This window comes from Corticium candelabrum, chromosome 21, assembly GCF_963422355.1.
Source record: "Corticium candelabrum chromosome 21, ooCorCand1.1, whole genome shotgun sequence".
In the NCBI taxonomy this organism is placed as follows: domain Eukaryota; kingdom Metazoa; phylum Porifera; class Homoscleromorpha; order Homosclerophorida; family Plakinidae; genus Corticium; species Corticium candelabrum.
The window spans coordinates 3014505-3040007 of record NC_085105.1 but is presented as its reverse complement, the minus strand read 5'-3'; the positions used below and the strand labels follow the sequence as shown (position 1 = coordinate 3040007).

At 39.9% G+C, this 25503-nt stretch overlaps 4 protein-coding genes across 4 annotated transcripts in view; 3 read left to right on the top strand and 1 right to left on the bottom strand.

Annotated features, from left to right (window-relative positions):
- Positions 1 to 7469, top strand: part of LOC134196848 (midasin-like) — a 36404-nt gene extending 28935 nt beyond the window's left edge. Inside the window, exons 86-109 of the mRNA XM_062666068.1 lie at positions 44 to 145; positions 210 to 451; positions 508 to 596; positions 655 to 738; positions 799 to 960; positions 1018 to 1155; positions 1235 to 1522; positions 1586 to 1649; positions 1708 to 1793; positions 2400 to 2684; positions 2739 to 2813; positions 2888 to 2992; positions 4371 to 4407; positions 4462 to 4517; positions 4586 to 4735; positions 4800 to 5015; positions 5081 to 5257; positions 5333 to 5526; positions 5589 to 5763; positions 5828 to 5901; positions 5971 to 6085; positions 6145 to 6261; positions 6323 to 6403; positions 7090 to 7469. Of these exons, the coding sequence (XP_062522052.1) occupies positions 44 to 145; positions 210 to 451; positions 508 to 596; positions 655 to 738; positions 799 to 960; positions 1018 to 1155; positions 1235 to 1522; positions 1586 to 1649; positions 1708 to 1793; positions 2400 to 2684; positions 2739 to 2813; positions 2888 to 2992; positions 4371 to 4407; positions 4462 to 4517; positions 4586 to 4735; positions 4800 to 5015; positions 5081 to 5257; positions 5333 to 5526; positions 5589 to 5763; positions 5828 to 5901; positions 5971 to 6085; positions 6145 to 6261; positions 6323 to 6403; positions 7090 to 7275 (3298 nt within the window). The 3' untranslated portion in view covers positions 7276 to 7469. The remainder of the gene's footprint in view (positions 1 to 43; positions 146 to 209; positions 452 to 507; positions 597 to 654; positions 739 to 798; positions 961 to 1017; positions 1156 to 1234; positions 1523 to 1585; positions 1650 to 1707; positions 1794 to 2399; positions 2685 to 2738; positions 2814 to 2887; positions 2993 to 4370; positions 4408 to 4461; positions 4518 to 4585; positions 4736 to 4799; positions 5016 to 5080; positions 5258 to 5332; positions 5527 to 5588; positions 5764 to 5827; positions 5902 to 5970; positions 6086 to 6144; positions 6262 to 6322; positions 6404 to 7089) is intronic.
- Positions 7470 to 7658: 189 nt separating this feature from the next.
- Positions 7659 to 18310, top strand: LOC134196355 (kinetochore protein NDC80 homolog). Its single transcript, XM_062665457.1, has 20 exons — positions 7659 to 7889; positions 7945 to 8042; positions 8973 to 9007; positions 9064 to 9150; positions 9206 to 9288; positions 11465 to 11567; positions 11633 to 11725; positions 12417 to 12510; positions 12955 to 12981; positions 13045 to 13112; positions 13167 to 13216; positions 13614 to 13708; positions 15942 to 15985; positions 16038 to 16199; positions 16459 to 16626; positions 17234 to 17323; positions 17396 to 17488; positions 17553 to 17686; positions 17851 to 17953; positions 18020 to 18310. Exons 1-20 carry the CDS (start codon positions 7687 to 7689, stop codon positions 18119 to 18121), a joined length of 1932 nt encoding a protein of 643 aa, XP_062521441.1. The 5' UTR covers positions 7659 to 7686; the 3' UTR covers positions 18122 to 18310.
- Positions 18311 to 18653: 343 nt separating this feature from the next.
- On the top strand, positions 18654 to 20168 carry LOC134196422 (isopentenyl-diphosphate Delta-isomerase 1-like). Its single transcript, XM_062665535.1, has 2 exons — positions 18654 to 19123; positions 19707 to 20168. The coding sequence occupies exons 1-2, from the start codon at positions 18704 to 18706 to the stop codon at positions 20025 to 20027; spliced, it is 741 nt and encodes a 246-aa protein (XP_062521519.1). The 5' UTR covers positions 18654 to 18703; the 3' UTR covers positions 20028 to 20168.
- On the bottom strand, positions 20159 to 25326 carry LOC134196423 (uncharacterized). The gene is made up of 13 exons (XM_062665536.1): positions 25215 to 25326; positions 25039 to 25148; positions 23313 to 23486; positions 23102 to 23213; positions 22874 to 22948; positions 22782 to 22819; positions 22680 to 22721; positions 22479 to 22617; positions 21603 to 21650; positions 20793 to 20865; positions 20682 to 20730; positions 20453 to 20543; positions 20159 to 20394 (listed from the first exon to the last, which is right to left on the bottom strand). The coding sequence occupies exons 1-13, from the start codon at positions 25311 to 25313 to the stop codon at positions 20221 to 20223; spliced, it is 1224 nt and encodes a 407-aa protein (XP_062521520.1). The 5' UTR covers positions 25314 to 25326; the 3' UTR covers positions 20159 to 20220.
- Between the last annotated feature and the right edge of the window lie 177 nt (positions 25327 to 25503).

The window sequence follows — 25503 nt, the reverse complement described above, 5'->3', positions numbered from 1 at the left end:
CACTGAGCTTTGTTACTACTTTCAGGTATTTTATTTGCTATAGAGCGGATGCCTTGCAAGTATCTGCGGGGTATGAAAAGTGTGCACGTATTTCTGACCGTCTTTCAGTTGTCTTGAGGAGCTTGCAGGGTGAGGCACCATGGAGGTATGCTGTATGCAGTTGTTTAATTAAGATTACTGAAACATTGTTAAGAATTAATTATTCGCAGTGGTGATGGAGGAATACTAGCTATTCTGAAAGATATCGAGGACCACATTACAACGACCGTTGATCAATACATGCAATGGTGGGACACAGAAATATTACAGGATGTTAGCAATTGTGACGGCAGTAGTGATATCAGTGGCACATTTTCTGAGTTCACTGATGCTATCAATTGTCTTGTGACTAATCTATTGGAAGTTGTCCAACATCTGGTTTTGGTTGAATGTCCTATAGAAGAAACTGAAGGTGCATGATGATTACCTGATTACCGATTCAGCAATTTTTACAAACTGTTGTGCCAGGACGTTGTTGGGAGGTACAACAAGGTCTTTTGACTGGTCTTCTGCATGGCAAGACAAAGTCACGACTACAGTGCTTGAATATTGAAAAGGTTTGTAGTGGTCGCTGTTGCTGGGATTTAATGTTGATTTTATTGGTGTTTGTGGAAGATTTTTAAAGCTATGGAAAGGGTGACTTCATTGTTACTTACAGCAGCTAACGCTACTTTCTCTTCAATTCCACAGACTGTGCAAGTTAGTCTGTGTTCTTATGAGAGTTGATTTAGTTACTCTGATAGCATTGTTTGTGGTCAGATGATGTGGAATATGGTCTTAAGACTAGTTCGTGTTTCTTCTTTGGTGGAAAGCTATACAGTCTTGGCATCGTGGTACTTATCAGAGTCTGTGGCAGTTCATAAGGCAATCAGTCATTTACTATTGGATATACTGCGTGTTTTCACTACTACTGTGGCAGAGGTATTGAGGTAGTAGAGTACTGAATGTTGATTGATACAGCGCTTGTTATTGGATTAGGGTTTTGGTACTCCTGAAGAAATTGTTGAAGAGGCAGTTGGAGATGGTAAAGCAGACTTTCAAGATGTTGATCCTGCGGGAATGGGAGAAGGAGAAGGAATTAAGGATGTGAGCAATCAAATTGAGAGTGAAGATCAAGTTAGTCATGTTGATTTGCATAGCTATATTTGTAAAGTTGCTAGTTATTGAGATAATGTGCCGTGTCTTACTTATTTAGCTATTGGATACAAATAGTTCTGGAGACAAACAGCAGCAGCAAGATGATTCGAATCTAAGAAACGAGGAAAATGCTATTGAGATGTCTGAGGATATCGATGCTTCATTTGCTGATGATGATCCAAGGACACAGGTTGATTCAGATGAGGATAGTGACCAAGCCGAGGATGAGGATGATGACATTAAGGAAAGCATGGGAGAAATTGGTGGTCCAGGAGAAGAGAAACTAGACAATAGAATGTGGGGAAGTGACTCTGAAGATGAAGAAGACCCTCCTGCAACTGACACTGTAAAGTTTATGTGGACAGAATGTCATTGCTACTGCTGATATTGTACTTGCTGTGTTTACAAGGAAAATGGAAAGAATGGTAGTCAAGCACATGAATCACATCTTGTAGCTAAAGGTGAAAATCAAGGTTTGGACATCTTTATTGGTAATTTATTTGAGTAAATTGGTAAAAAAGTATTCTTAAGTTGGAAATGATCGGAACAATGACAAACATCAAGAAATAGAAGAAGAAACAACAAATATTAATGAAGTTGAGGTACAGGAAGAGGAGGTAACATTATGCTTAACCAGTTTACTGAATTTTGTGTTTCATTGGCATAGGCAGCATATCAGATAATAACAACATGCCAAACCATTTGATAGTACGTTTGTCATAAACTATTCTGCTTAAGTGAAGTGTTAACAAGCATTAGATTTGTTCCATTTTTTCAAGTTTATCGTCTTCTCTAGGATCAATAATGATGCCTTGTCTTGTTGGGAAGCACATACGTTTTCTTCATGATTGCCCTCTTTGAAGCTACTGTGAATGAATTGTACATATGCATCCTGATGCTTTTATAGTTGTTAGGAGAAATGGTGTATAGTACATGTAATATCTGCACGTTAGTCAAAACATAGTAATTGATAGTAGTGTTGACCAATGAGATGCCATATTGCAGAGCTTACAGTCTTATTTTCAGAATGTTTTCCTAAGTGAAAGTTGTTGATAGTGCCATGTCTGCTACTTTGGTTAGTCAACAACCAATAGTATATGTAGGTGCCTGCATTTAAAGACAATTGCTTGTCATCTGAAATCTCTGTTAATGTATTGTGTTGTAGTTTAGTTTGAATAGCGGAGATGTGCTATTTGGGATTGATCATTTCATGTGATGTGTAGGACATGCGGGATGTTGCAGATAACATTCCTGAGGCTTTGCCACCATCTGATGCAACTCTAGATCTACCAGATGACATGGCAATAGACAGTGAAGATATTCCAGAGCCATCACCTGATCTTGAAATGCAGGAGACACTATCTGATGTACCAGAAGAAGACAAGGAAAATGGTGATAGTGAGTGTGATAATGGAAAAGCAGAAAAGCTGAATGACGTTGATGAAGCTGAAGAAGCTCAATGTTTGACAGAAACCAGTGTTGCTGGTCAGGAAAATACAACAGAAGAGGTTTGAAGTATTTTCTGGTGTTAGTTACTTGGACAACAGCATGTACTTTTGTAGACAAACATGGAGGCAGTCAACTCTGAAAATGATCTTAATAATGCACAATCTGATACAACACAAGCCCATTTAGAGGTTTGAAATATCACTTAGCTCAATTAAATTTCTTTAATGTGAAATGTTTAATTAATTAATGATTTTATGAGTAGCAGTCTGCTGCTGGAAATGAGTCTGCTGCAGAAGTTTTGGAAACAAAAGATTTGGCCTCAGAAGAGCAGAAACAACAAATGACTGTTGGTCTTGAAAGATCGCAGGTATGAGTGAATGTTGGTTCTGTACAACTTTTTTTATGGAAAATAACAAACAATAGTATCAGCTCAATTTATTATTACTCATAAACTGACAGGTATGTGAAGGAGGTGGCTACTTTAGACTGCAGTGATTATTACTAGGAATATGGGAACCATGTATGACACATTGCTAATTATATTAATTTGCAAATAAGTTTTGGGATACCAGATATATTGTTTATGTGCTGACCCAATCAAGCAAAGATTGGTGACTATTATATTCAATTTGCAATTTTGACAATCAGTGATATGTGCACTTGTTAATTTGATTTATAGGGACAATCTTTTTTCTTTATGTTATAGGTCTTAGCTGTATTTAACACCATGCCCTCGTGAACACCATGCTTCAGACCATTGCAACGTGATTTGGGTCATATTGGGAGGGGTTCACAGTGGGGGTACAGTACCGGCAAACTCGAATGCTGAACACCGTTCAGAGCGCCAAACCACATTGAACCATATGATCATCCAGAGCGCCAGATTGATCACATCACAGACAACATCGTTCGGAGCACCGGACACAAAACACATCCGAACCAGAGCGCTGGTTCTTGAACCGCCTGAGGCGCCAGGCTTCAAAACCAAGTAGAGCTCACCCAGACTGTAAGGCTGAACTCGCTTACATAACCGTACCCCATTGTGATCCCTCCAACTTTATTGAAACAAAACATTCATTACTATCACAACATAGAACAACTCTAGCAAGAACACACTTAGTGACTACTACAATAGCAACCTGTCAACTCCATAACAAATTTAAAGTGATAAGTAAAAAGTGACACTAGGCACTACGGCTAGCACAACATTGCAATACTAAGTAGTTTATTATAACTACTGTTTATGAACTGTTCTCTGACCTTGGAGTAACAGCGGGCGGGTGGGAGGAGAAACAAAGCACAGAAACGTAACCCAGACGGAACTTGCTTTGCTGCTGCAGTTACGGGACTATCGCATTATCGGGCGGCATTAGTGTCAGTTGCCGAAGCTCCACCCAGCAACTGTGCAGAGCAGTCAGTTGCTGTCTGCTTTAAGATAATGTGTAACTTAACAGAAGTACTTGGAATGGATGTTGGAGTGTAGCAGCAGACTATTTGGTACTACTGATCATTTACATACAATAGCTTGACTGAATGACGGAAGGTAATCAGTTAACAGGTTTTTGGGCATACGTGTGTCAATTTACTACAATTTTATATTCTACAAATACAAAAATGTATGCCATCATTTGGCTATAATTCTGTTAGGATACTCATAAATATGTTTTGGCAGATAAATATGTGAGATTAATTAGCAGTGTTTATGTCAGTGTAACATTTTATGACTTGGCGACACTACGTTGTAGGTCACTGAAAGTGGTGATCAAGAAGGACAATCTACTGGTATCTAGTTCACTGAGCAATAGTTTCTGTGTTTCAATAGTCTTTGTCTTGTAGATGCTGCTGGTGATAGTATAAAGGAGATGAGCAGACATTCAAAACAAAAGCAAGATGTAAGCATCATGTCATCTTATGTGGTATTTCTTTGTGGTGTGTTCATTTATTTGTTGCATGGTTTCAGGTTAATAAAGAGCCACCAAAGAGGTCTCGATTGATGAAATCACACGAAAATCGTCAACAGGACTTATTGTCTGAACCAAATGCGAAAAAACAGAGAGTGCTAGACAAGGATGATGACGATGTAGGATCACATACTGAAAAGACAGACAGGGTTAGATGGTATCTGTTCATTATGAAGTCTATTTGGATTATTCAAGATAGATGCTTTTTTACAGGATGAACCAATGGAGGCTGATTCTTATCAACACATGCCACTTGATGACAGTGAGGAACATGATGATGTGACAGTTGCAGCTGCAACTGAAGACCAAGCCAGGCAAGTAGCTGAAAGATGTGACGATGAGTTTGCAAATCAAGATTTGATGATGGAGTCGACTGATGAAATGCTGCAATGCACGTCAACTTCAAACGAAGATGACCAGCAGCAACAGGTTGATACATATTGGGCAGCACATAGACTTGTTGCTGTTAGTGGATAGATGCTTTTAATTTACAGGGTGCTAGGAGTTCAGAAAGTGTTGACAGAGACGTACCACTCAATGAACTAACAGAAACCGAGGCTGATGATAATGTGTTGAATAGTTCTGTTGATCGTCCTCATACAGACGTAATGTCCAGTCAGAGGACAGAAAGCTCTTTGCAGCGTGGACTGATGCTGTTTGAAAGGCAAAAGGTTTGGACTATTGCTGAAATTGGTTTCTATGTATTTGTTTTGATGAAATGTTGTGTATTGGGTTGGGTGTAATAGATTGACATCAATGCTCTTCGACGTGAGCTAGAATCACAACTTAATGTTGACAAGGAACCTGAACAATTTAGAAAGCCTGATGCATTGTCTGCCGAGATGTGGATGAAATACTCTGTGTTGACTGCCCAGCTTTCACGTGAACTTTGTGAGCAGCTACGTCTTGTTTTAGAACCAACACAAACTGCTCGACTTAGGTTATTTTTTACTTTACTATGGTCCACTAGTACTGTAGTGCTATAGATTTGATGAATTGCAGAGGCGACTATAGGACAGGGAAAAGACTCAACATGAAGAAAGTGATACCATACATCGCAAGTCAATTTCGAAAAGATAAAATTTGGCTTCGGCGCACAAAGCCTAGCAAGCGTCGATATCAGATTATGTTGGCTATTGATGACTCATCTAGTATGGCTGACAACCAGTCAAAGCAGGTATAGCTGATACATACTGTTTGTCGTTTTATGAACTAGTAGTAAAGAATTTCTGTTATTGCAGATGGCATTTGAGGCATTGGCTGTCATTAGTAATGGTCTTCGGTGGTTGGAGTCAGGGGAGTTTGGAGTTTGTAGGTAGGTTAACTGTTCTAAGCATATTGGTAGCTACATGCGTCTAGAATCAAGCTTGGATTTGTTGTACAGCTTTGGAGAATCTGCAAGAATTGTTCATTCACTGAATGAACCATTTACAGATCAGTCGGGGATAAACACCATTTGCCAGTTTAGCTTTCAACAGAAGAAGACTAGAGTAGCTGAGGCATGATGCATGAACATGGTAGTTTTTTGCATGCAACTGATGCATTCGTCATTCTGCAGATGGTACAGAAATGTACAGCAAGTATGCTCTCTGCAAGACAACATGCTGCTGGTATGAACAGCCAATTGTTATTGGTTATTTCAGATGGACGTGGCATCTTTCTAGAAGGAACTGAGGTACTTTGATGGGTCTATATGTTTAGGCACTAAAGTTGTAATAAGCGTTGGTGACATACAGGTTGTTAGATCTGCCATAAGAGAGGCACATAATGCTGGTGTTCTAATTGTTTTCATCATTGTTGATAACCCCACAAACAAGGTATGTCTATAGTAGTGACATCAGATTTAGGACTTTTTAGTAGTCTCTTGTTGGGCTACACTGTTACTGAATACCATACTATGCTGCCAGTGTGTAAGAGCACTTGTAGTTCTCATACAGATTAGCAAATCACACAGTTACATATGAGTTGATTAATGGACAATAGAACAGAATGCTGTGGCAATTTTTTGAGAAGCACTGAAGGGTCAGATTTACAGTTTCAGTTGCAACAGGCAAAACGACTGTATTTAACGACAAGGTATTTTGCTATTGTGTTGTGTAGTATTGATAATGAAGTGTTGATAATGCATCTCATAACTTACACCATTTTTAGTTTAATTAATTTGTTGTAATTTCCTATTGTTTTTGTGAAATCAAGTTAATTAACAATCTTGTCAAATTTTTGTATTGTTACATCAAATTGGAATCTCTCAAGTTGGTGTAAAAATTGATGCCAATTGCATGCAGAGTTGCGGAATGATTGTTTGACACTTCACCAGACCCAACACAAAGTATCTCACAATCTATCATGTAGACACGTGATATGACTAACTTTGATCTACGAAGAATTTGATTTGGAAATGGTGTAACATTGACTTTGTGGTTGCAGCCGGCTAGAGTGCACATTGTATTTGAAGTTTGTGATGTTGACTAGATCATTGATGTCCATGTCATTTTATTTCTAGGATTCTATTATGGATATCTTGGTTCCTGTCTTCCACTCTGGTCGGAAGTTACCTATTATCAAATCGTACATGGATGACTTTCCATTTCCATTCTACATCTTGTTGCGAGATGTCATTTCTTTGCCTGAAACTTTGAGTGATGCGCTACGACAATGGTTTGAATTCATTGCTGCAGTAGATTACTAGACAAAGTTTTGTTTGACTAGGTATGATACAGCAGTAAAATTGTTCATTTTAATAGGTAATACATTTATTTATTTGTAACTGCTTAGTCGACGTAGTTGTCTCACTTTGATGTCCTGAAGAATTTTTATGTGTGGTCAGTGTACATGTCTACTCTGATGCAGCATGCAATTGCAAATTAATTAAATGAATGGCTGGTTTGATAGATCCAGCATATTTAGTTGCATCGGCAAGTACCAGTTGGGAGTGTGTACAGTCTCGCGTAGCTCAACCCTCCTTTCCATATTATAGCGAGACTACTGCACAAATGTAGGCGTGTGATCATTCCACCGTGACGTAATGATCAGATGCCCGCGCAAATTGAAACAAGAAAGTGCGCGTGCGTACGTACTGGTCAGAAAACCGGCGGTTGCGATGCGTCGAAGTCTTTCAAGAAGAAGGAAAAGTTCCGTGCGTTCTTCGATGGGCCAGCCACAGACGGGGCGCTTGTCTCAAGCGCCTCCGTCGCGGCTACCGGTGCCCGTCTCTCGCCCTTCAAGTGCAGCAACTGCAGCTGCCTCGTCCGTGAAGCCACAGCTAAAGCCAGGAGGTTTCGCAGGACTTCCCAATTTGCGCAGGTTCTAGGCTTTGTGTCTAGATAATTTACTTCGATACAAAGAGTTCGTTTTCTAGAACGAGTTCGATGCTGCCGTATGGAAGTGGACGACCATCCAGCGTTTCCGCTAAAGGTGGTGCTGCTATGAAGGACCATCGCCCTTTGTTAGATAAAGGTAGGCGATTAGTGGTAAGGCATTTACAGACTACGTGTTTATGCACGTTTGAAAGTGGAGCGCCTAACGTGCGTTAAAAGGGCGCAATCTAGCGCACGTTACAAGCAGCTGGCTTAATTAGTAAGTAACAGGATTTACTACTACAGGGTAGCGGTCTCCATGACTGGAACGCAGCAGTAGTAGCTGGCTAAAGTCAATTTTGAAAGTGGGGCGGCCATGGCCTTTGCAGCTCTATAGGCCTGTTAAAATGTGATACTAAATTAGTGTTATATAGCCAGACTCTAACCCACCTCCTCCTCTAGGGCAATGTGGGCGGGGTTAGCTAATTAGGTCTGGCTACATGAGACTAAAGTCATTTGACCTCTTTCCAGTTCAGGGTACTTTGGTATTAATCATATTTGGTTGTAAAACATTTTCTTGCTTACGTGCCAAGCAACCAACCTTCTGGGTTCTGAGTCTCTGTGGTGCATGCACCCTTTCAGTTTGAGTTCTTTAGGTAACATTATGTCTTACACTAAGTACTGTTGACGGTTCTATGACGTTTGCTACCCTAACACTCAAATGGGACTTGTGACAAAAGCTACCTGTGAAGCTCTGAAGCCTTATTGCACTATCAATAGAATGGTAGCTAATGTACAGCCCTGAAATGTCAAGCAAGTGAAATTGGCACCCTTGTTTAGTATATGCCATATATGGTTGCTACTAATTATGGTGGTCCGCATACTGCTTGGACACAGCTTGGATGGTATAAGATAAGTGTATGATCTAAAAACCACTGTTAAGGTGTGTTAACACTGGTTAGACGAGATATTTTAAAGCAATTTGCATATTACAGAGTTTTTATGAAGTTGACATTGTGATACCAATTAATTTATATAGAAAACATTATTTACGATTGAATGTATTGATTCTTTGGTTATTGTTACTTAGGCTATCAAAGTCAGCTCATTAAGAAGTTGAAAGATGTAAGACATTTATATTTGCATAATCAGTTGTATTGACCTGGTCTTCATTTGCTCAGTTTCTTACCAAAACCAACTACCCTTATCCAGTGACACACAAGCAGCTACAGTCTCCGTCTTCACGAGAGTTTGTATCCATGTTTCAGGTGTTACTGTTGTTTCAGACAACAAGTGGGTTAGTGATCGATGTTTTCTTTGCAGTACGTATACAGCTTTATAGATTCATCATGCAAACTGACGGCAAAGTTTGACGAGGAGATTCCTCTTCTGCTGAAGCAAATAGGGTAATTTGTAAATTGTTGTGTGTATTATCATGGGCTACCAGAAATCTTATATTTTATTAATTAAAAGTAGGTATGTGTTTGACCAGGAAAGCACATTACTAGAAATTATGCAAATAGCGAGATTACTGTATTAAAATCAACAATATTTTTGCAAGTGACTTACTTTTAGTACTACGTGGTAATCCCCTGTCCACGTGCAGAGACATGAACAAGTAAGAGAGTCATGAGGCTTCCAGTTGTGAGACAGCTAATGAAGAGGAAGAGTTACAGTATTTAGTCTGGTATCTTCTGGCGGCAAATGACACTGAAATCAATACTGGCATAATGATGATGAATGAGGGGCAATGGTCGCTGGTTATGCGAATGACCAGGGATTGTCTGCTGTTGCCTATCATTTCAAAGTTCCCACCAGTACAATCAACAGCTGGAAGAAATGGTTGAGCGACTGCAAAGATTGGTTGATTTACAGTAGTGCTCTGAGTTCTTGCTTTTATGTGATTGGCAATAGTAAACTTAAGGTGCAGGGTCACACTCAGATATGCGCACTGTATGGCTTTGAAATGGGTGCACTTTTTCAAACACTCAGTAACCGCAAGGACTTAGACACTCTAATTTGCACTGAAAGCAAAGCTGACTGAAGTCTCTTTATAGCCTGAATTGGAATGATCAAGACGTTGCAGTATGAGGTTGCGTTAGACTGTGACTCTGGTAGCTAAATTCTAGGCTTTTTAGATGTAGTTCTTGGAATTTTTCTTCTAAAACCTCAAGCTGAGGTTGCTACACTGCAGTTTCAGTAAAATTCGACAATCATTCTTGCACTTGAGCCAAATCGGAGTTCCTTACACTCTGCACGTGACCAGAAAGCACACGTCACGTTCCCATATCATATGTGGTCTTTCTCTCAGAGTAACCAAGCGCACTCAGTTCACAGCGAGCACCAAAATTTGTATTGTTTAAAGCTTACACTGCTGCTGTGCCTGTTAATTGACACCTAAATAGCCGGCTTTGCAGTAGTTTTCGTCTATTGACCTTTGCGCATGCACAACATATGAACAGCGTTTGAAGAGCTTACTGGCAATCAAAACTGATTTTTTTTGCCAGGACACTTGGACGTATGTTACGTACAATAGCTACGATGCAATACCTACCTCACTTGAGATCGACTCAAGTGCGCATGTCTAAGCATGACCCTGCACCTTTAACCTAATCATGATCAATGGGATGCTGCATCATCTGGTGTTAGTAAATGTTTGAAGTTATATAAAATAGAACCACTAATGAGGCACACCTAGAAACACTTTGGCGACTAAAAAATGCAATTAACACTATTTGCCACACATCTTTCTATTTCACACAGCCAGAATGAACAAGTGCTTTTCTTGAGCAAATGCAGGGTTGCCTTACTTTTTTTGCCAAAAATTTGTAGGAAAATATGTCACTGATGGCGACACGCCTACCTGGTCTTGCTGGAACCACGCACACTGATGCTCAGAATTTCCGTAAACAAATCAGCCTTTGCAAGTTATGTTCTTTATTGTTGTTTTAGGAGCATTCAGTACTGTACTCTTTTTGTAATCTCTATAACACAAATCACTTCCACCATGTTTGCTACAATTTACGCATGTATACTTGCTACAAGTTCAGGATCTTTCTTTTTGAGTCAACGTGCACCTGCTGGATTTCTCCATTGCTCAGCACCTTATCAATCCTCCACGAAGAGAAGCTACTAAAGTTTTAGCTATATTTCTGCACACATTCGGGTTTGTTAAAGCATTCGTGTTTGTGAATGCATCGAGTTTGGTTTTAGCCTCGTGAGATGCTTGATCTCAAAGTTATGGTCTCAGAGATTTCGAAATCATTCTGCAAGAAGTAAACTGGGCATAAGGAAGAAGAATATTGCCATACACCTTCTACAGAAAGCTTGGAGATGCTGTGCTCGTGAGATAGCCACGGCATATTCGACGGTTTATTTATTCGTAGGTCCACATGTATTTGACATATGCGGCTTTTTGCAGCAACAATTCGTAGACTACAAATTTATTCGTAGGTGTGGCTACCCTGGAAATGGGAGACCTAAACGTATATGGGCAGATTTGTGTGGCACGACACATCTCAATGAACACTTTGATGCATCGAATTTACATGGTTTTAATGAGAATGCGCGTTTGTATTACAGGTATCCATTTGGTATCAGCAAGAAGTCTCTCTTATCTGTTGGTAGCACATTTACATGGCCTCATCTGTTAGGAGTTTTTTCGTTTCTCATTGACGTCATTGGAGTATTCTTTTAAACATCTTGTAAACTTGTGTACTACGCAAACTGGATTGTGATTGACCATTACAGATTTCTTGTGCATGTGATGAGAGTTTGTTCTCGGATGCCAACGACTTTGGATGTCATGATGATGATGATGACTGGACTCCCAAAGAGTTAGAGGTATTGTATAATTGCAAATGTGATTAACATTTCAAACATGTATAGTATAATGCATGCTTAGTTACACGAATAGTTTGGTCAAACAGACAGTTGATGGATAGACTAGTAAGTCGTATAGTGTAACTGTCTCTACTGACAAAACGATGGTTAGGTAATGAATGTTGGTAAGAAATGGACTGCCACTGAGAGACGTAGCATTTGAGAAGCCTGTCTTGTCAATGATTGTATAGGTGGTCAGGTCATTAGTGGTCATCTGTTTGTATAGTTCTGTCTTTGTTGATGTCACAGTGACTGACGATGATCATGTAGAACTCTGTCTTCAAATAAGTAGCACTGAGAATAATTATTCGTTTACATTCAATGTTATGTAGTTATTATCTCACTTGTCACGTACTTGGTCTTCTAACATCTAGTTGTAATGGAAGCTTAACCAAAATACTGTCTTGCTGAAACAGATAACGTGTGGTTGAAGAGGCAGTGTAGAGTTGTAGTACACATTAGTAGGTTTCAAGTATAGTATTAGTGTGGGCACGAGTGGCTATTGGTTCAAAATCCTGTCTAATACTCTGCAATAGGAAGAGTGTTTTAAAATACATGAATGTTTGCACATATTAGTTTGTACGTGTGTGTGTGTGTGTGTGCGTGTGTGTGTTTGTGTTTGAAGAAAATAAACTGTTAATGTTTATACTAGGCTGAATTAAGGAAAGTGAGTGGAAAATATTGTAAATACTTGAATGGCACCCTGGACCTAGAGGATGTTGATGCTGAAGTTGATGTGGAGATTGGTAAGTAGTAGTGATTCTTGGAAGTATTATCTGTCATTGAAACTGTACCTTTGTGGTTTACGTTGTTGGATTAGTAACAGTATATGCAATATTCAGTTGTGGAAATAGTGTGGATTTGAATTATGTTTCATTAATTAGCTGTTAAATTGTTATTGAAATTTGAAATGCTTGTTGAATAATTTAATTTAACGATTGAATTCTTGTATGATGCATGCATTTACCTGTAATCAAGCAAGACCTCAATAGGAGGGAGACATTTTGGTGGATGTGTTGGAGTAAGTCCACACACACACACACGCACGCACACACACACACACACACACCACACTTCACACACAGGGTGACACTTGCTGCAATGTGTGTTTCTGTCTGACTGTGTATACATGGCCTTTGTTGGTGTTGATGTTGATGTTGTTGTGATTGCCGTTTTTATTGATTTAATAGATCAGGAGTACAAGCAGGGAGAGGAGGGTGAATTGATGACACAGTGTTGTTATTGACTTTCTGACAGACTTGTGCTTCAATATGGTGTAGATGTTCGAAACATCCAGAAGGAAATTGAACATTTGGAAACTGAATATGAAATGGCACAGCAAGAAGAAGTAGAACAATTGGTTGCTTAATAGATTCATGACTTAGCTAATGGCTGTTTACAGTTTTTAGTGGAAGATTATCAACAGAAATACACTGCACTTTCGGAGGACAGGTAATCTCGGTTTCTAATCTTATTACTTAGTTATATAGTTATATTCACATGGTAAGAGTGTCAGCTGCTAAGCACTGAACAGATAAACTATAGAACATATACTAGTCAATTTTTAGACATTGCTGCAGACAAACATAACCGTTTTCTGAAAGTTCTCTTTGTTGTCATGACATTGCAATAGTTTTGACACGGCAGTGAGTTCTATATGTGTTATGATGGAGTGTTCATGCAGCAAGTCAAATCATGGAATTTGCTACTCGCTAATTGACAATGTACTTGTATTCAATGTTTTATTTGGGTGTGACATGTGAATGGTATTTAGCAATAATAGTTATAGTGAGATGTTTTTGTGAGAATTTTGGTGACAGTACTTTGATTGCGGTGACTGACTTTCTAGAGATAAATTCAGGGAGTTTATTGTGAAGTCTACAGATCGAATCAAGTTTTATGAGAAGAAGCTAGACGAGCAACTGGAGGTGGTCCATGTTAAAGGTAATACTCTAGCTGTCTTGCAAAATAATAACAACACACGATTAATTAAAATAACCCTAACTGGTTCTCTATTCATTCATATTCATATATTCTGTAACTAATAGCCTGTTCACACTAGCATGGTTATGTAGCGTAACCGAGCCAAACCGAACCGCATCAGCTAACTGTGTTGGCCTGCGTTCACACTGACAAAGGCTGAAAGCGTGCTGAGAGTGCATAGTCAAAGGAAGTGGGCGTGTATTCAGCTAACTGTGCATATCCAGATAGTTCTTGTGATGGATCGTAGGCAAGATGCAATTGCCCTATTTTAATTGGCATCTCAGCAGTCCATCGCAGTGAGATGTACAACACTGAGGTCTCAGAGACGATTTTTCACTGGACTACCGAACCATGGTGGCACGGTAGCTTGAGGTGAGCCAGCTCAACACGGTTTGGTTTGGTTCAGTTCGGTTTAGCTCCCGTTCACACTGCGAAGTGAAGCCGAACCGAACTGTGGCGCACCGTGCTGGCACAGTTACAAAGGCTAGTGTGAACGGGCTATAAGCAGTTCAATAAGAGTTGGCATTCAGCTGTTTGTTCGACAACTTTCATACCTTATAACGGTATTGTCACGAATAAAGCTGCGCTTATAATCCTGATTTCTGTATAAGCCGAATTGGAATTCAGGCTAATGTTTAAGACAGGCTTATATTCAGGACAGGCTTTTGTAGGCCATTTGAACACCCTAAGGTTTAGACTTGACAACCATACCACTTGAAAAAGCAAGATTTGTTAGGATATATAGGCATTACTACCATGAGATGCCAGTTTCAAGAGTGTCAGTGAATCTTCGTCATCATTGTTGGTGTCATTGAGCGCTGTGCGGACATGCTAAGACATGTGCACGTGCAAGTGACAGCGCATGTACAGGTTTATATGCAGCTTGAAGTCTTTGATTTTTGGCTTTTATTCGAGGTCGTATTTTATTTGCAACAATACGGTATTTAGTAGAACAAATTGAAACGTGATTGTTTCATTAAAACTTGATCTGTCTTGCAGTTTGTAGAATACAAACGATGTTCGAGAATTCTCGTTTATTGCTTGTTTGCTTACTGCACTGTTGTGTTGCAATCAGCATGCAACGACTGACTGACTTGCACTAGAATTGTATGCAGCTTTAGTTTTCAGGAACTCTAAGCATAGTTTAGGCTCGAGAGTCTAGCCGGTCATCTCCAAGTGCGGCGGAGAAAGACCTCTTCACTGCAGGGGGGAGATGACCGGCTGGACTCTCGAGCCTAGGCGTAGTTAGGGAACTCACTACATTAAGTAATTACAACTTTCCAGAATGAGTGAACGGCTTTTCATTGTGTCTTTACTAAAACTTGTTGCCAGACTTGTAATCAAAACAGTAAACAAGTTTGGAGTTACCCTTACAGCATTTAATTAACAGCATGATGCATATGTATAATGACTAACTAGCCAGGACAACTTACTAACAAGCAAAGAAGCCACACGGTCACGTGATATTGAAAATGAGGCAGAGGTATCGTTTTCAAAGTGCAGTGTGGATGCTTGCTATCCAGATCGGATCGCGATCCATTCTGGTCTAGTGTGGACAGGGCTTTAGATGAATGAAACTTGTTATTATCTGAACAAACTGGTTGATCTACTTCAGAGTGGATTATAACAGTCGGTCATTGGTCATTGACCGACCACTGGTGTTCACGAGTTGACCGACCACAATTTGCTTTGATTGGACATACCTACATGATTGGTCAAGGTGTAATAGTTATTGCATGGAAGGTAGGGAATCAATGATTGAGCGACTCTAAAGTCTAGACAACTGACAAAAGCAGCATGCAAACTCTAATTATAGAGTTGATGATCTCCAGACGCGTGAGCATCTAAGTGACAATATTGTAATACTATATATAGCAGTTTATATTTTGATATCAAATAAATGCAGTAGTGAATAGGATGCAACAAATAAATAAATTGAACTAAATGTTGATGTTGATAATTACAAGAAAGGATTATGAAATTAAATAAGAATGAATGTCTAAAAATTACAATGTCAAGTGAACCTCTTGCTAGAGCACGATGTCCGACCAAAAATGTTGCCTTATATTCCACTCTGTTAACCTGTTTTGGCCAGACACTTGTCAAATACTGTTTCAGCACTGAATTTAATTAACCATGCAGTTATACATGCTGCTATACCAGCTGAATGAAATACAGTACTAAATTTGTTTAGAATTGGAGATTGCTGCTATCAAGCTTCATTGTGAAGAGCAAGAGGTAATTGATAGCAACAAGTCAGTAAATGTAGTTGCTGACATCTTTCTTGCAGGAAATTGTGGCGAATCAATCAATGGATATTAACGAACTGAATAGTCTAAAGCAAGAGACAAACAAACTTGAAGCCGAACATCAACGAAATAAGGAGAACGCACATGTTGCTAGACAGGAATCACAATGTTTAGACATGAAATACAGCAAAACTCTTGCCAGTGTAAGAAACAAAGCAATTTGACTTGTACTGTGTTTCAGGGCTTTACATACTCCCCTGTTTCTGCTTGTGGTTGGAAGCAAACTCATTTTGGCAACACGTTTTTTAGAGTTTGGGTTTTTTCTAGGTTTTGTTTTTGCATCGTTTCATGAGATGCAAAGTGTAGATGTGGCCTCTTGTAAATACAGGGCGTAGTATTATCTGTGTTGTATGCAGTTTGTTATTATTAATATTAATATTGATATAATGTTGTTTGTGACAGTGTGAGAAAGCAGTAGATGCTGTGAATAAAATGTCCAGAGAACTACAGTTGATACCTCCAATGGCTGCTAATGCTAAGGGACGGGATTTTAGCGTGAAGCTGGACCTATGCGCAGGAAGTGATAAACACAGAAGGACAGCATTGTCAGAGATGAAAGGAACTCTACTGGTGAGGCAAAATGTTTTTAGTAAAAATTGTGTGCGTGCGTGCGTGTGTGTGTGTGTCATACACGTGTGCACGCACGCACACACACACATTTGTTCAATCTGTGGTATCAACACTTCCATGGATGCAACACTTACAAACAAATTTTGTAGCCTACAACTGTTTGTAATAAAAGAGTCTACGAAAAGTAAGCAGTGTTTGATGAATAGATGACAGAGGGAATGGCTATGACCAACTTGATGAAGCGTCATCCTCTCTTGTATAGGAATCGATAAGACAGGCTCTACAAGAGTCAAACCGGGCAGAGTAGCAAGACAGTTTCAACTTTGTCAGGAGACCTCGGCCACATCCAATAGCTTTGAAGTTTCTGACATACTGTGATACGTAATTCATATTTGGTAGGAAGTCTGACACACCATCGATGGAACTGACTGGATGATGTTTATAATGTGCATTTTATATATTGGCTATGGAATAGAAATGTAATTGTGCCAGTCAATAATTGAAGTGGACGCAGTTGTAGATAAAATATAAACTTGGCATGTCTATAATTCCAGCTCTTGCAAATTTCTAGTTTACCGCTTAGCGAGATTCCTATATTGTCTTGTAGCCATTGATTGAGATTGCAATTGAGGAAGACGAAGAGGTAGTGCAACAGCTAAAGTCAACTGAGATTACTGAGCAGAGTGAATGTACAAAGGTATACGAGAAAAGTACTATTGAGTTACAGAGTATTGTAATGTGTTGCTAAATGTTACAATTGTGAAAATAGCTGCAGGAAGCCGTCGATGACAGACAAATTACTATTACTCGCCTAAAGACAGAAATAGACCACATGGAAAGAAAAGTCAAACGTTTGGAGAAAGTTTGTTGCAACAGTTTTTGTTCTGTATTGTCATACAGTCAGTGGTGGGTTATATGGAACACAGGAGACAACGGAGAAAGCTAAAGAGATCCAGGCCGGATACAGCACCGCACTCAGTGACCTCGAGCAGATTCATCTCGGTGATAATTCAGCTGTCGTGGAAGAAAAGAAACGTGAACTGAAGATACTGTATCAAAGGTGTGTCACCAATTTGTGCTACACTTTGGGAAAAGTTTTACAACTACATTGTAACAATAATCATAGTCGGTTAGGTTCAGCTACAAATTGCTGTTCCTGGTCTAACATTATATTATTGATATTAATCGAACAGCACTGTATTGCTGTTTGCTGTTGTATTGCAGCTTTCAAGATCTGAAGTTGGAAAATGAACGGGAATACGAGGCAGAGTTGACGATTTTTAATGGCTTGAAGGCAAAGGTTGAGGCGCATATGCAGAAATTGCAGGTGAGTGCTGGATGTTCACTACGTGTTCCTACTCTGTAGTTTGTATGACAAGTCTGTGATATGTAGAGGTTTGAGGAGGAGATGTTGGAATGTTTGGTGACGGCAATGGAGAAGAGTAATGCAATATCAATGCCAACCGACTATTCAGATGATCTCGAGGATTTATAACGATTTAAAGAGGCTTGTTGAGTTGAGACAAGTATGCTTACTCGAAAGGCTGTGTTTGTTGCAAAATCTAGGGCCTGATACTCAGCATTAAAAACTGATACATACATTACTAATAGCACTGATACGCAGCTCTAGTACGCAGCCTTGTTTTAAGTTATAATTTTATAATAGAAACGTTTAATTAATTGAGGTACGTGCAGACTGTAGATGCATGAATGCTTACAGTTTCTATAGCACATACGGGCAGTACATGTACACGTCATTGCTGCTAATTAGCATAAAGCGCGAATGGGGTAGACACCTAAAAAGGATTGTCGACATCCAGCGATAACAAATAAACCCATGCGCTGGATTCCAATTACCGGCCAGTCGTTGGTCCACAGCAGAAGCATATATGCTCCTGTGGATAGTCTCGAGTACACGTACTGTAGCCGCTTTCAAAAAAAGGGGATTGGCTGTAACCTCAACGCATGCGCCCTCAGGTAATATAACATATATGTCCTGTGCTACTTATGCATGTGCAGCGTCTATCGGTCGCGTGACAAAGCAGATACCAACTTGTGATTGGCCAATCCGAGTGGCATGATCTCTTCAGTCAGACTTCATCTGTTGAGAAGAGCTAGAGGATTAGTTATGGCGTCCTCTGCCCGCATAGATCCAACGCAGGAGACATATCTGAAGGAGGAGTGCATTCTAGTTGACGATGACGACCGTCCCATCGGATCTGCCAGCAAACGTCGCTGTCATCTCCTTACGAATATACAAAACGAACGAGGAGGAATGCTACATCGTGCTTTTAGCGTGTTTCTGTTCAATCGCCGATCAGAATTGCTCTTGCAGAAGCGTAGCGACGTAAAAGTGACTTTTCCTGGCTTCTGGACCAACACGTGTTGCAGTCATCCGTTGCATGTTGAGCCTGAGATGGTTGAGAGTGAGCAGCTTGGAGTAAGGAAGGCTGCACAAAGGAAGCTGAAACACGAACTAGGAATTTCAGAAGAGCAGGTGAGTGCCAATAGTTAATTTAAAAACTAGGAAGTAAACGTTTGGCCTCGGAGACCCAGAGGTTCGTTGTTTGCACAAACTGAGCCTGCGTACAGTAGTTCTGAAGTTGAGACACGCATAGCAGGGTTGCCGTTTGCATGGTGATGGAGAGAATGGTGGCCCCAGACTAAGAGAATGGATAATTGTTAGATACCGGTAATAGTTTGACAACAAGGTTTTCGTATTGTTTTGTTGAGAAATATCACGGATCCTGTTTCTACAGTATAAGAATTTTGAATAAAAATGTGCAGGTTTGACACAAACTAATTGATTGACCAAGAGTTGGTGCAAAGGCAGTTCACAATATACTCATTTGATGAAACTCTTGACATACTGACGGTACCATCAAGGGGAAGGGGCAGAGGGAGAGAGCGAGAGCAAACAATAACTCTGACATCAAAGTTATATGTCATGAGTGTCCTTGTCTAGATACAGGTTAACTTAACACAAAGAAACACAACATTTTGTCAACACACATTTGTACTAGCAGATTATGTTAATATTTATGAGTTCCATCATTCACTTTAGTTTCATCTCACGGTAGGTTCCATTGGACTCGATTGAGTATTTAACGAGAATACACTACAAGGCTCCTTCAGATGACCAATGGGGTGAACATGAAATTGATTACATTCTCTTCGTTCAACAAGAGGTTGACATCCATGCCGACCCGAATGAAGTATCAGACTACAAATATGTGTCCGTTGATCAGCTAAAGGAGATGATCAGTACAGCAGAGTCAAAAGGCGTACGAATAACTCCCTGGTTTAAACTTATTTCAGACTCGTTCTTATACAAATGGTGGGAAAACTTGGCATCATTGCAGTCACAGAAAAATCACCAAACTATACACAGGATGCTGTAGGATGCTGTAGCTTGTTGGGTAGTCAACTATATTGATATAAATATGCAGTTGGCAACCTGGTGCAATTGAACAGTGTTGTATACAACTACCAGTAGATATACTAAGCAATAAGAAAAATAAAGTCTAACAGCAAATTGATCAGTTTGCATGTGTGTACGTCAGAATCATTCAAGTTCAAGTGACTGTTCCTTTGTCACACTGCCGAACTGCTATGAAGGTGAATGTCAGCCTTGTCGGTGTCTGTCACCACCCGAGTGACTTTGTCCGGTCGTGGATTCTTGCTTTTGAGATACTCCGTTAGATCTACTCCCAGACTTTTCAGCTGACGCAAGTAATCAACCATCTGATTATTAGTGTTTTGTTTCATCTGAAATGGCAAACATTAATTAAGCAATTCAATGACTACATTGAAAGTGCGTAGAAACCTCGAGTTCACTCTGTCTCTCAAGAATCATTTGCTGCATGTGATTTTCATGTTCTCGGTCTTCCATTGCAATCTTATGCTCCAGCTCCTCACTAGTAGGAGGCACAACACAAACGATATATATATATATATATATATATATATATATATATATATATATATATTTATATATATATATATCAAGATATTATAAGTCTTGCAGTAGTTTGGTCATGCCACATGAGCCTTACAGGTTCAGCTTGTGCTTGTGCTCTTCTTGTTCCATTTTCAATTTGTGCTCTATGATGGCGACAGTGTAAGTTAGACATATATACCTGTGTGTTCCTCAATCATAATGATACGCATTTTGAGTGTGTCGAGTTCACTTTCCAGTTTTAAATCTGTCATCTCTTGGTCTTGTTCTACTTGTTCAACCTAAGACACACAAAAGTTATCTGTATCTAAAGGAGGGCTCGTGTGTTGTGTGTGTGTGTGTGTGTGTGTGTGTGTGTGTGTGCGCGCGCGTGTGTGTGTGTGTGTGTGTGTGTGTGTGTGTGTGTGTGTAAAAGCGTATCTCCAAACAATGAATCGCAGCTCCACCAAATTTGCCTTGCATACACCAAACTGATTGTTGTAGACAGTGAAGGTGTTGTTGTCTTCCAAAGTTTTCTTGAAACAAAGCAGTTTCTTACAGATCGAGCTTGCCTCCTTTCATGCTCAAATATCTCTAGAACGGTGCATTGGATATCCACCAAATCTGTAGCGCCATTCCTGACCTCGGAGGGTACACATGGGTGTGTCATCATTTATTACCGGCAATGTCAATAAAAGCAAGGCTTTTTCAAGTATATCCAGGGGTTTAATTAAGAAATAAGGCTAACCCCCGTTTGCATGTCATGTGTATGCACATTGAATAGCTGCCACGTTTGCTACACCTGTTCCATACAATTGCAAAAACAGCTTTGAAGTGACGACATCCAATGGGAAAGTTAAAAAGAATCCTAGGTGTGATTTGGTCACATATACAGGAACAGGCTATCCGGGATTTTGTGTTGTATTTCCAGGGAGTTACAGTGAATATGCGTGAATTTGTGTTAGTTTAACCAGCAATGAACGGGCAAATCAGCTAGTTAAAGAATAAATATATTGAAACCGTGCCAAACAACACTTACAGAAAGTTTCAGTTTGGTCCTTCGTTCATTGGCATCATCATGCATTCTCTAGAGCAAAGAATTCACTCAACACACTGTATACACAAAATACAATGCAACAACAACTTAGTGTTTATTAGGTCATCAGACATCACTAGACCTGACCCCAGGGATACAACATACCGACAACAGTAACTACCCTTTGGCATGCATGCACTGTGAGGGAGGGTTATAGTTGCAATTAGCATCGTACCGTATAAGCTCAAATTCAGCCAGTTGCGGATGCGGGGCCTATTAATCTTCTAAAGTATAGCGATGCAACTTCTTCCCTCTATGCGATTTTTATTAACACTTTGAATGTTTCTCGTTCATAGCTAAAAGTATATGTTTGTATACGTGTTTCCGGGACTTTCATATACAAAGCTGCTGATGACGTGTAGTCTTGCTAACATAACAACCCCCACGAGGCTTATTTGCGACGCAGGGCTTATTTCTTTCAGCCAGTTGTGGATGCAGGGCTTACTTATTAGAGCTTATACAGAATGCACACATTGTTGTCTAGATGACATATACAACTAACAATACAAAGTTCAGTTCACATCCTAAACAGGCAAAACTTTTGGTATGTATATTGCGATCAATAGATATGAGGTATGACTAACAAACAACAGATTAGATCAGACAACCAAGTTGGAAGCATTAAAATATAACGGGTTAGAGTTAAAGTTTTAGTTCATATCAAACTGAATAAACACAAACAAGGTGATCTCAGTACTCTAGACATCCCTAAGGTGTTAATAACAACAAAATATATGTACAACATGCAGTCTTTCACATACAAATGACAGCGGTAGCATACAAAATACTAGGACACATAGTTTCTATCGATGCTATCACCTGTAGCTGTGCTGGAGCTTGATACCCTCTATACACCGCTTTGCTGATGTGATAACCGATCGCTTTCGTTCTCTTGACTAGCTGGGGAAATGAGCCCAATTCATTCAGTTTCCCCGTCTGTTCCAAGAAGTCCTCGTATCTGAGTCGAATACATAAGATCTCAACATACTAAACTGGAATACGTGTTGTATGCATGCGTACGTTAATTGTGATGCAAATGCAATGACATCAGCAGTCACAGCACTGCCAACACACAACATCCACATCAAATTTCAATAACGTTATACTAAATGGTACACCAACTTGGCCATGTCAGCGATAGGATCCTTGGTTTCTTGAAGCTAAATTAGGTTAATATCAATTCAAGCCACACAGGAAACAATTATTACACCCACCATTAACTCGATGTCTTTTATCTCATAAAAGAGCATCATTTTTACTTTTACGAGGGCGTCGTCAACAGTCCGAACCTACACAGATCAGGTAATATGGTTAATGTGCTAGAATTACTTCAATGAAAAATAGTGCAATTAACCTCATCGATCTGTTGTGTTATCCAGTTATGATAATGAGATAAAATGGCGTTGAAATACAAGGTCACAAAAAAATTGAGAGTTGCTCACATTGTAATAGAACTGATCTGGAACAACTTTTAGTTTTGTAAATCTCCATTGATTAGGAATGAGTTTAGTCTTGTTTGTCTTGTCAGGTCCGTGCCATGAGAATTCATGCATCCTGAGTGAAACACAGACAGGTGAGCACACACATGCACACACACACACACACACACACACACACACACACACACACACACTGAGCCTCTACCAAACTAACCATTCATCTGCTGAAGGCACGAATTGTGTTGGCCCTTGCTGGAGTCGTCTTTCCATCTTCCCTGTTTCTTGCGACTTGCGATAGACAACCAAAACTTCATTGCCATCCAGTACAATGGCTTTTCTTACACATATGTCGCGTATCAATAAAGGGTTATGGAAGACAACACATGGTCTGCAAGAACATATCTATTAACATCAAACAACTAGCAAGGATGTCAGCTGTACAGCTAAATAATCACATTGTATCAAACTTGATCAAGCACATTGATATCTAAAAGACGCGGCTGTGCACGTCGCAGGTTTAGCAATAATAACCTCTTCTGCCTCTTTATAGCTTTTGTAAGAAACGAGCTGGATGTGCAGTGGCAGTCAAGATGTATGTAATGAAATTGTAAAAGTTGACTTTACTGTGATTTAGTGTGTGATGGCAATGTTCCCTCAAACTGGTAGGAATCACAAGTTAGTATGCACACCCTCAGAGAATTCGAACTCATTCGTGTTGGAACAAACATGTGTGATTATATGCATGTGCGGCATTATGCTTCTGCAACTATGTACACTGCATTGCATGATTGACTTTGCACATTTTAGTTTTTCTTATTATTGGTATATACATAGATGTGATATATATATATATATATATATATATATGCTTACACAAGTTAATTCTACATAAATAGTGACATTCATTGACATAATACAATTTTATTCTCGCATGAATGTGTTTTTCTGTAGTATTGAACCAACAATCCGTGCCTATTCCATTATGCTGCACAAGCGCAACCTCTCTTCAGGCAATCTCTTCAGGTCTATAGCCATCAATACAAACCCCTTTGACTAAAGGATCTTGATCCTAGGCCTTTGTACAATACTAACCTGTGCTCTCTTGGCAATAACTTTCAACAAAAAGTTTTGTCAAATTACATGTTAGTGTTCAAGGTTGGTAACCCTCTGAAGTTTGAGCCGACTACACGCCTGCTCTACTGGTCTACTGAAACCTCTCTTTCTATCTCAACCTTCTTCTTTCCATCTGGCATCGGCATAATTTCCTTGGGCAAGAAACTCACACAATTGTCTCTCTCAACTCAGGAGTATGAATACCAGGTCATTAACTGGAAGTGGCAAAGGCCTCCTCGGGACTTCGGGTGCCCACACTGCAGTTGGCGTCACAGTCGCTGCTCCTGCGAGTACCTGACCAGACTCCAGGAGATAGCTTAGCACAGCACAGGAGTCCAGTCAACCAGCTGGGGGGGGGTGGCCCTGTATAATAGCAGCTCCTTAACCATATAGTTGTCTTAATTAATTATCTTCAATTAGTTAATTGTCTTTAATTAATTGTTTTATGAGGGTGGGGTGACCATAAAGCAACCTTTCGGAAAGGGTCACCCTATAGGCCTAGCCTCCTACTACTGCACACACACACACACACACGCAGACACACCCCAATTAGGGTGGAAGTGTAGCATTGTTGTCACTACTAAAATAGATCATTAGGTGCAGCAAACACCTGCAATATCGACTAAACTGCAGACGGTCACAACCTTCGAGCGATACAACTCGTGTACTCAACAGTACACCAAGATGTACCCAGCGGCACTCGACATTTCATGATTTGATGCGACTCGGTCTCCCCGCCCCCTCTCAAAGTTGGCAGCTAGGTACTTCCTTTCTCGACATTTCTGCTATCTAGTCGGCGATTCAATTTCTCTATCGACTCTTATTACCCCGGTCTGTGTTCAACCGTTCCGTCTGCATGTTGTATCCACAGATATTCGCTTTGATTCGCCGCATAACGTACGAGAGTATCGAATTGCTTGGCCCGCCATAGGAACAACTAGAGAAAACGTCAGGAAATGCGACAACGAACGAGCAGATGCGACGTTTTGCATATAGCACTCACTCTTTGAGGACCGTCTACAATCCTGGACTGGCCATAGCGATCAATTATCAAGGCTTTGGATCCTTGAGCGACAGTTTTCCAGCCAGTCGTTCTGGTCATAGTCAGCTTATCCGGGTGCTCTAGTCTTATTAGCAGCTATTTTTAGGTCATACAATTGTGCACACGTGTTCTCGATCAGAAGTGAATAATGCAGTTCAGCAGCTGTTCTTTTTTCAAATTTAGCTAAAGTATCTCTAGTTTTCTGCTCTTGCAGATCTCTTTACACAACTACTGAACAGAATGTTTAGTA